This window comes from Quercus suber, unplaced genomic scaffold (assembly GCF_002906115.3).
Source record: "Quercus suber isolate HL8 unplaced genomic scaffold, Cork oak 2.0 scaffold_540, whole genome shotgun sequence".
Classification (NCBI taxonomy): Eukaryota; Viridiplantae; Streptophyta; class Magnoliopsida; order Fagales; family Fagaceae; genus Quercus; species Quercus suber.
Window position 1 is genome coordinate 360,947 of NW_027069988.1, and position 10,833 is coordinate 371,779.

At 33.9% G+C, this 10,833-nt stretch overlaps 1 protein-coding gene, 1 long non-coding RNA gene and 1 other non-coding gene across 4 annotated transcripts; 2 read left to right on the forward strand and 1 right to left on the reverse strand.

Moving 5' to 3' along the window:
* The first annotated feature begins 5,094 nt into the window (after positions 1-5,094).
* Positions 5,095-6,935, forward strand: LOC136063546 (large ribosomal subunit protein P2B-like). Of its 2 annotated transcripts, none has more exons than XM_065764092.1 (4): positions 5,095-5,226; positions 5,310-5,402; positions 6,330-6,562; positions 6,693-6,935. In XM_065764092.1, exons 2-4 carry the CDS (start codon positions 5,315-5,317, stop codon positions 6,717-6,719), a joined length of 348 nt encoding a protein of 115 aa, XP_065620164.1. In that variant the 5' UTR covers positions 5,095-5,226; positions 5,310-5,314; the 3' UTR covers positions 6,720-6,935. The 2 variants fall into 2 exon arrangements, with proteins under 2 accessions (XP_065620164.1, XP_065620163.1); XM_065764091.1 differs by having other exon boundaries at positions 5,097-5,226; positions 5,313-5,402.
* Positions 6,936-9,364: 2,429 nt separating this feature from the next.
* On the forward strand, positions 9,365-10,188 carry LOC136063547 (uncharacterized). The gene is made up of 2 exons (XR_010625170.1): positions 9,365-9,703; positions 9,788-10,188. It is a non-coding gene; the product is annotated as an uncharacterized LOC136063547 (long non-coding RNA).
* TRNAC-GCA (transfer RNA cysteine (anticodon GCA)) lies at positions 9,370-9,441 on the reverse strand. The gene has a single exon. It is a non-coding gene; the product is annotated as a tRNA-Cys (tRNA).
* Positions 10,189-10,833: the final 645 nt, after the last annotated feature.

Below are 10,833 nucleotides of genomic sequence, written 5' to 3' on the forward strand. Positions count from 1 at the left end.
ACTTTGTTAAAGAAAAAAGCATAGTAATGATTTCCAATGTGTATAACTGACAATAAAATTTCAGGTTGCTTGTACCTTGTGAAAAAGTATAATTTGACCACTTAAATACACCAGAATATATATCTCTGATGCAGCACAAAGCAAATTTTGGGGACGCCTGACTTGTGGGAAACTGATAAAAGAACCAAAAAAAGAAGGGTATTAAAAAAAATGATAAACCTAGTAATCAACACCAAATGGTGGGAAAAAAATTAGTTAAAAAAGGGATAAAATCTAGAAGCTAGCAATTAGAGTTGATTGAAATAAGTATACCCACCCAAACAAAATCCAATGATAATTTATTAATCAAATCAAACAGGAGAGTTGAATCTTGGGAAATATATATATATATATATATGTTATAATATGCATAACAAGTCAACCATATAACAATCTATTGAGCGAAGATTTAATTTTAGTTGAAATTACAATGTTAGTCTCTCAAATTTACAATGTGCGTGCAATTGGTCCCTCAAGTTTTAACTGAGTACAATTAATCCCTTAAGTTTTCAAAATGAGCAATATAAGTCCTTTTTTTAACTCATTTGAAAACATAAGTGACCAATTGCGCTCACTTAAAACTTTAGAGACCATTTGCACTTACAAAGTAAACTTGAGGAATCAACACTGTCATTTAGCCTTAATTTTGTATTCTTTTGCCAGAATTGGTTTATAAATTCCCATATGATATTCACTCATTGGATTCTTGATAGCTCACTAGCCCTAAATAGTTTATAGTAGGTCTTGGTCAAGCCATTACAGCTCATCTTGAGTGATTCACGTGTGGTTTAACACTATGTTTGGATGGTGAATATTCCAACCACCCTACCTCTCACCTCTTCTCTTTTTTCATCTCCCCCATCCAAACATACCCTAACCTCCAACCAACTAAAAAGCATTGAACTTCTCTATCTCTTGCGGAACAATCTATTCATCTAAAATAGCACCAATATATTCTTTACGTACTGGCTAAAGGATCGGTAGTGCTGGCTCAAATACTTGGTTGGCAAAGTCATGTGAAGATCCATCAAAAGTGGACCTTTATTTATGAGATGCAAGATCCTCTATGTTAAAAGTAGAGATGATTTCATAGTTAGATGAAATTGTCAAAATGACATACACATTCCATAATTTCGATTTGAATAGTTTCAAGTTTCAACACTTTATTCCTCAAAAAATATTTCAACACTTTGAATGGTTTCACACACACATACAGTACTATATAGGCTGGTATTTTCCTACAAGCTCAAAAAGGAAACCAAAGGGTCTATTTTGAACCATGAAATTTCAATTTTTTAAATTCTTTATGTGACTCTACTTTTATTGATTGTAACTTGCTGGGACTTTGTTTGCTTTTGTCAAGAATATGACATTTAAATCGTTCTGTTCACTTACATTTGAAGACTAATGACAACAGATTTATTGGTCAAATTATTGGATGCACATTGGGCTATAAAAAGAATGGATGCCCTTTCAAACTCTTTTGGGCTTGTGTTCTCCAACATGTAAGTGATAGGATCTAGATTAAAATGCAAATTGGGCTTAAGGACCAGTACCTATAGCTGTAACTCACTAGTGCCCCTTGCCCAAATGTAGTTGGCTGAAGTAGACAATTACTAATTCACCTCATAAAAAACTTAGAAGTGCTAATCTTTGTAAGGTCTAGGCACACAATCAATTGTTTAACAACTTAGCACCACTGAACCAGAACTGCCTTGTAAAGAATAAATAGTTTTATTCAGTAATCTATCTTTTACCGTATCTTTTTTTTTCACCTTTCTTTTAATTTGAATAGATACAAAGAACTAGTAGTAGTTTTGTACATACGTACCTAGTGATACACTACCAGTTTTCTCAACAAATATTTCTATAACTTTTTTTCATTTAGCATCATCCTCTTCATGGATTTTTGCTTGGAGATCTTGATGGCCTTGTAGTGAGAGAGGGCCTCATTTGGACAATTTGTTCTTCATCAACTCCCATTTTCTTGGCATAAAGCCCAGCCTTAAAGAAGCGTTTTACAGCATCATCTACATACTCCTTCCCTTGCCTAACATTCATTCCCTTCCCTATTTTGTCAGGGAAACTTGTGAAGACATTTTCTCCTTTTAGGACAGCCGCTAGCTGCAATAGCTCTTGCTGGAATTCAGTCACCTTGGCCTCTTCATTAGCCTCAGTACTCCTAATCTTCACTGGAGTAGGAAGTTGAACTACGAAACAGCAAGAGAAAAATATTGTGATTAATTCAAAGAGACCACGATAGGTCAAGAAATTTACAACAATAAGGAAACAATAATTTTCACGACTATCAACATGACCTATTGTAATTAGTACATAATAAAAGTACTAACAGCACTAGATTGTCAGGTAAATATGATGTTACTCTAATTAAAATTTTACAATATGTCATGTAAGCAATTTTGAAAAATCAAAATGTGAAAAATATCAAGTCACTACTGATCACTGGCATTTGCAATTTTGGGTTTTTTTCACTATGCATCACAATGTTTCTCTTATTGGTTTATTTAGCATTCATATCAGCTCATGCAAAGATTCATGTCTATTTTAACATAAGAACTTGTTTTTTTTAATATAATTGCTTTTCAAAAATATTTACTTTATATTATCTATTTTACACTAAATTTCACTAAAAAAAATTATCAATTTTTTATTTTTGTCTCTAATCATTTTTATCTATATATAAGTAAAAAAGAATTAAAAATAGATTTATATGTATAACAGTAATTGTAAGGTTGAAATTTATCAACCATCTTGTTGGCTTTATTCCGTGCCAATTTGCTTGTAATTTAACACTTAGTAACTCTGTATTTAGATGGGATTAATGTAAGAGTAGTGTGTGAGAAGAGGTGAAGAAAAGCTCAAGTATGTGCAAGAAAGCAGGGATTCGCGGCTAGGACTCGTGACTGGCAAGCCACCAAATGCAGGCACGTGAGAAGCACACAGGGAAGTTGAAGGGTCGCGCCAACTGTCGCATTATAGGACAAAAGTTCCAGGCTGGCCAAGCCGTTACGTCGCGACTTGAACTCGCGACTTGGACAAGCCGCGAGATCAAGCCGCCAATCAGCCCTGTTTGGCAAAAACTGACTCTTCGTATTTCAAACACACACCACTATATATAGACCCTTATACCTACTAATTTGAGAGAGCTTCTAGAGTGAATTTTTGTGAGAGAAACCCTAGAGAAAAACAAGATTGCCTCATCCCCAATCTTTACCTTAGAGACTCTACAAATTTCTCTACTCTCTTCCTCTCCATTGCCATATCATTGAGAGGTCATTAACCAAATCCTTATCTCACCACACCTACGTCTGTGAGAAGGTTCATTTGGTACTAAGTGAAGCAGTTTGGAAGGAACTAATATACATTGGTTGATACTATGGTCTAGTAGCGGAATCCGAGAAGCTAAAGAATAAATAGGTTCGGCGTAACCTCGTTGGAGCAAGAAGCTTGGAAGGTTTAGGTACTTGGGTACTTGGGTATATTAGACTTAGAGGGTCTTCTGCTGTTCATGTATCCCAACTACATTCTTTAGTAGATTATTTGACCGCTTGGAGGGCGGTGGAGAGGTTTTACGCCGAGGACTTCGGTTTCCTCTTCGATAACACATCGTGTGTTGTTCGTGTGTTTGCATCTTCCTTCCCTTTATCTTTGCCTTATATTTACTGCTGTGGATGTGTTTATATTTGACATAGATTAGTTATCAATTCTGTGTTTGGCTTATATTCATGTTCCGCACATTAATTGTTTGATTATAAACTTGAATTGATATTTTATATTTTGGCATCTAAACATTCAAGGGTGTTTTAGACACATTTTGAACTTTCAATTGGTATCAGAGTGGGTGCACTCTTTGTGGTTTGATTACCTAAGTGCGATCCTAGACCTTCTGGCTATGGATGCAGCTATAAAAAAGGTTGTTAGGTTCTAAGGTCTTAGGATTTTATGTATTTAGAACTCTAATTTGTAATGTTGGCAAACCATGATCAAAACATTGTATTTAATCTTATTTAGACTTGCTCAAAGTTGGTTTAATATTGTAAAGTTGGAATCGAGTGTTGAGAAAGTGTTATATATATACTTGATGCAAATACTTTGTTAAATGTAAGAAAAATAACATATGTTAAATCACGTTACAAACATATTCTATGTGTGTATATATATATATTATATGGGTTATTCTTTGAATTTAATTATATATATAATTTATACTTAAAACATGTCTTTAACATAATTTATAATGTCTTAATTTTTTTTCCCGATATATATAAGAATATAATAAGAACATACAATTTAACGACTGAATTTTTAAAATTTACACAAAATATAAAGATATAGTTGGATTTTGAAGGGTAAATATATAATAGTGAAAAAGTAAAAAATGTAAATATGAAAAGTTCAAAAAGTCATAAAATTATACCTAAAAACTTATTTTTATATTTTTACATATTTACTTTTCAAAATACTTTATTTCACATTAGATTACTTATTGTACACTATATTTAAAATATCAATTTTTCTTAATTTTTTAAAATTGTTTGTAATTTTCACATACAATAACCATCATTTACTATTGAGATACGTAAAGAAAGAATAAAAAGCTAAATGCAAAACAAATAGTGCAAATATAAATTTACATAGTTATTATAGCAACTTTGCAATATTTACAAACATTTAGCTTGACTGATGTGGGTGAGTTTATGATTTAAATATGACCATAGAACATTTTTTGTTTTTTGTTTTTTTTTTTTTTTTTGTTTTGCATTGTCTAATACAAATGCTATTTCACGTGAGAGATGAGAGAGTAAAAAAATAAAAATGTAAATGTGAAAAGTTAAAAAAAGTCATAAAATTAGATAATGCAAGAGTTGAGATTAAAAGACAATATTTTAGTCCATATCTCTAGTATTATTCTTTTAATTTTTATCCAAATTAAAAAAAAAAAAAAAATCATAAAGGGACAATAAATGGAACAGAATTAAAAAAAGTAAAATAAAAATGAACGGACACGATTCAATCAAAACCAGGCAGCATCACAATAAGCTCAAACCCTAGCTATATATATTCCTTACCCACCCAACCCTGCCAGTTCCTCTTCTGTAAACCCTAGGTCTCCACAAAAACTCCATCAGCTCAAAGCAGCCTCTGCGATTCAAGTCTCAAATCCAAGTACTCCTCTCTCTCTCACTCTCTCTCTGTGAATGTATAAGTTTGATATTGATTGGCTAAGATTGTTCTTTTGTTCGATTTAGCAGAAATGAAGGTTGTCGCTGCGTACTTGTTGGCCGTGTTGGGAGGCAACACAACTCCTTCCGCTGACGACTTGAAGAACATCCTGGGATCAGGTTTCTATGACTGAATCTCTCAACTATAGCGATTTTCAAGCAATTTATTTTCGTTATACCCATATAGTTTACATCCTGAGGTTCACATGTGTATTTGTTTAGGTTACTGGCTATATAGTTTTATGAGTATCATGTTTCTGTCTACGGGTTTTTGTATTTATGAATGTTTGATTTGCATGTTTTTGTTCTAGCTATTTTTTCGTAAAGGTGTGTTTACCGAGAATGAATAAAGAAATTAATAATAGAACAGTTTCTTTATGGGTATTTAAAAAAAAAAAAATGCGTGCCCTCTTGTTAAATGTCAAGGTTTCGGCTGTTTTAATTTGTGTTTTGCTTTGGGTCATAAGTTTTTTGGTGCAATGATTTGGTTGATGCATAATTATGGTAAGATTTAACTGGTCGTATGAGAAGTGTTATACTGTTTTGCTGTAGATTTGTATGAATATGGTTTTGTTTGATTTGTAACTATTGGGAGCAATATGTCAAATAATTATATGATATGAACGGATTTTTTTCCGATTTGTTTCTGTTTAATTTGGATGCTCTATTGGGGTGTACATGGTCCAATTATCTGAGTTGGAAATAATCTTTAGACAAAGTTGGTTAACATTTTATTGGAATTGTGTTTTATGAATATGGTTTTGATTCGATGTAAAATATTTGCAAATGGAGATGAACTTATATGCTTTGTATTAAAGCGTGTTTCTAGTGCTTGTTTTTTTGTTCTATGATGTATATTGAAAGATTGAAGTACCTACCAGTACAACAAGGGTACACATATTAAAGCTTTACAGAACAGAGAATTAAATTTGAGACACTATCGTTGTGTAGTTTTAGTGATTTGCAGCTGATTCTTTGTTGAATTTCAATTTGGATGATAAGATTTTGAAGTTTTGCTAAAGGAAATGAATTTTGTTTGTCTTTCAGTTGGGGCTGAAGCTGATGATGATAGAATTGAGTTGCTCTTGTCTGAAGTCAAGGGAAAAGATATCACAGAGCTGATTGCAGCTGGTAGGGAGAAGTTGTCATCAGTGCCTTCTGGTGGCGGCGCAATTGCTGTTGCTGCACCTGGTGGCGGTGCTGGTGGAGCTGCCCCTGAAGCTGCTGCTGCTGAGTCAAAGAAAGAGGAGAAAGTGGAAGAGAAAGAGGAGTCCGATGACGTAATATTTTATTACATTCTTCATCACAATGAGCAAAACCTTAATTGGTTCTGTCTTGTCTTATTTTAAAAAAACTGGTAAAGAGGTTTGTTCATTTTGCTAACTTAAAAATTTGTTTGTTTTACTGCAGGATATGGGTTTCAGCCTCTTTGACTAAGAGATTGGACTGGCTGGTAGTGTGTATGAAGGCTCTTTTAATCTAGTGCTTTTGATAGAATGTTACAAGTTTTTGTCTGTAGTTGGATATGGTTTTAGATGTTTATGAGTTATGGTATTTTTTTTGGCTTGGATAACAAAGTTATATCAGACATTTCTTTTATAATTGTTAAATTTTGGATTTCTTTTATAATTGCAAAATTTTTGGATTTCATCATTTGAGTTATGGTTCTCTTAAGTTCAATGCTGTTGCGGTTCTTATAGTTAGTGGCATCTGCAAGTGTAGGGTATTGATTAACTGTCAATGGTTTCATTTTGTTTGAATGCTTCTTTAACCAGAGATTATGTCGCACAATTATGTTGCACATTATTGTGAGTTGATTATTAGTTGTCCGTTTGATGGTGCGTCGATTGAGTTCATCATGCCTATGGGCGTGTTAGGTCTCTTTTTTTGTTTGGGATGCAAAAGACGATTGTTGTTAGTCTCTTATGCCAGACAAGAACAGAGTTGGAATGCCTCTCAAATAAAGAATAGCCTCTTATGCCAAACATGCAGTGGGTTGGAAATGCCTCTCAAATAAAGATTAGTGCTGCATTTGTTTGTTTGTGTTAGTTTTATCTTACTATTTTTTGGTACATCAATAATTGGAGTTGAGGGGATTCGAACATTGGGTATCTTCGTTGGAAACTCCAAGAGATGCCAATGCCAACAAAATGTGCCACAAGTTACTGTTGCTTAGGTGAAAGTGGCTTGAATTTCTGTGCACGGGTCGTGCTTGGCTGTAAGGAATTGAAATGGTCTTGTGATCCAAGTTGTCGTCTTTTGATAATATTAGAAATCGAAGTTACTCGTCAAAGGCATCGTTCGAATTTCAATTAAATGCTCTTCAGTCACATCCTGACTATGCTGGTGGCCATAACTGTGGTTACCGTCGTTGAATTGCCTAATTGGTTAGTGGATTTGTGCAAGCAATGAGGCAATTGTGTTGTGCTACTAAAATTTTAGACGTTAGCAAACGGTACAAATAAATCATTCCAATCTTAAGGTATGTATCGAAGAGCTTATTTAATTATTTTTTCTAGAAGGCACATTGGCTAAAAAGTACAATTGTATTTTGTAAAAAAGTAAGTTTTAAAAAGTTGAAATTAATCAAATAAAAACAAGGCTGTCCTTGGTCCCTCTTAATTGAGGCAGAGATTGGTTCAGTTGGGTCCTGTGGAGAAGAGTTTAGAATGTCTTGGTTTTGCCATATCGGCAATCGAAAATTACCAGCATTCCCATAGAAGGGCACTGTACCGACCAAGACAGAAACGGTGAAATTGGTTTCTTCTAATGTATGCTATTAAGGACACAAAGAAAACCAAAAAAATTGAAATCCAAACAAAAACAAAACAACAGATACAATTGCAGAGTATGATGAAGGTGGATATCAAATTCTTATTGTGTGTGTGTATATATAAAGAATTAGAAGTAATAACTAGAAAATTTGTTTGGGGTCTTATTTTTAGATTTAAATTTTTTCTTGACAAGACTTGATAATGACTAACGAATTTTAGATAAAAGGTTTTTATTGTAGAGCTTCAACTGGTGATATCATTATTTCCAAAGGAAGGCTTTGTTCATCATATTGTCCGTGGAAGAAGCTAGCATTGGCACATGGGTTGAGAGTGAGAGAGAGAGAGAGAGAGACAGATGAAGAAGAAGGGTTGAGAAATGAAATAATTCGGATTAGGGAGCGTGTACATACACGGGTTAAAACTACGTTGATTTGAGTTAAAAAAGAAAGAAAGAAAGAAAGAAAGAAAATGTTATGTTCCTATTCTTTTGCCATGCCCATTTTCCTTTTCCATGAGTGATGGACATGGCAACCACCATGCTATTAGGGTGGCACTCCAGCAGCCCATATTAAGGGACTTTGTCCTTAAAGCTTCAGCCTCTCCTTTGCCTCCCATCTACCCACACTTCCATCAATATATACGTGTATATTCTCATTCTAAAAGATACAAGAAATGACAAGAATTCAAAGAGAGATATTATTATACAATAAAGAACAAGATGATCTTTGTAATTGAATTTGGAGGGAATTTTAAGAGGAGGATTCGTCATTGGACTATACACATTAATTTGCATATATTCAAAGTTAAATGTTATTTGTTGATTCGGTTAAATTAATTTTGTTGTAAAAAACAACAATACTAGATCGAATCAAAAACCAAAATAGTTGAACTTTGAACATCTAAAACTGCAATTAATTATCCAAGAAGTTGGAAAACTAACTAGAATGGAAAATTATGTTAAAGTATCGGAAGATCATTTTGGTCCTATGATTTTTTTTTGATAATCCTACTCCTAATTTTTGTAATGTTACGAATCTTAACTTTACAATTAAGGCAAGAGTTTTGTAGTTCAGTGGTATTGCATAGTCTCTTTTATAAACAAAATCGTAGTTTAAATATCTCCTTCTCACTTATTGTAATAAAAAAAAAAAAAACTCAACTATTTCATTATCTGATGGAGCTTTGCCTTGAATTTGAGCCTGGCTTGGATATGCACGTGAAGTTCTGGCCTTTCTGGGCATAAATAAAAACGAATTGTTCAATGTGTGCTGCTCGTTCTAAAAAGAAAATTATAAAAATATGTGAAAAAGAGAAGGGCCCAACCGGGTTCGAACCGGTGACCTCTTGATCTGCAGTCAAATGCTCTACCACTGAGCTATGGACCCTTGTTGCTTCTAAAGCGAACTTACTATTATATGTCTTATCAAAACAACGCTTGGCGCACCTCTTAACATTCTTGTAAACTCTCGGCTTTCAAACCCCTCTCTCACAACCCCACATCATAGCACCCACCACCTCTAAATCCGAATAGAGCGTAAAATCTCAGAGATTTTTAGCTTCGATTCCGATTTAGGGGTGGTGGGTTTTGTGGAACTGGGTTTCGCGGCGTCTTAAGTTTCGAAAATTTTCAATTTCTACACTAATCACGTAAATGCAATTAGATTGTAGTATGATTTGTTGTTCTTATTGTGTACTTGATTGATATGACTAACAATATTCCTTGATGCCTAGGAGCTTGGAGGGAACAGTGGAGAATTGTACATATTGGTTGCAAGTGGCTATGTGTTGAAATTTCAGGCACATCAATGAGTGCGTACGAAGTGTTTGTGAAAATGTCCCAATCAGCTTTTTTTATTTACTGTTCGTGCTCATGTTTTAAATTTTGAAACATTCACATTTGAAGTTGGTTGCTTTAAATTTGGTCGTGATTGTGTTGTGTTATCTCTTTGGGGGAGAATAAAATGCATGCATCAACACGGAATTTCGATTTTCAAGAGGACAATTTCCAGGCTTACCAATTTGGTGGTAACCTGTCTTGTAGGGTTGGAATCAAAATTGCAGCAGACTGTGAAAACAACCAACTGTTCATAGTTGCTAAAAATAAATAGCAACCCATACCAGGATGTTGCTGATTTTTGGCTTGTTAGTTGCTAAAATAACAACTGGGGTGTTTTTACCCCCCAATACTAATGCTCTAAGCCACTTAATATGAGTTTAAAAACTTCACAAACAACCATGCATATCCAATGTACACTTATGTAGCATTAATCTACATTTTGGTTTTCCATACAGGTATCAGAGTTTCAAAAGCACTAAATTATCCAACTAAATCCATCTGTATGGTTACTATCATTAACCTTTAATGCCCCCTTTAAAAAAAGAAAAGAAAAGCAGAGAGACATAAAGATTATGTGCTTAATATGTGAGTATATTCTAAATTTTTTCTTGACCTCTACAATTGATTTCTAATCACAATGTGTGTGGGGCCTGTGGCGCCCCCATTACTAAGTTACATGTATATTGAACTCTATTGTTGTGGTTTTTCGTTATCTAATGGTGGTGATGTAGTCAGCAATAGCATAGTGATTTCTCGTCTCAGCCTTTTGCAAAGTTTGAGGCTCGTAATTAACCTTCTTTAACTTTCACATTATTCTGAAACCAACTTAAGATTTTAAAAGTGAAGCGAAAGGATGATAATTCGAAAGATTAGACAAATAATAAATCCATCTTGCCTTGTGCCCAACTGACTGAACCTGATGAGTGATGATGGTCATCAA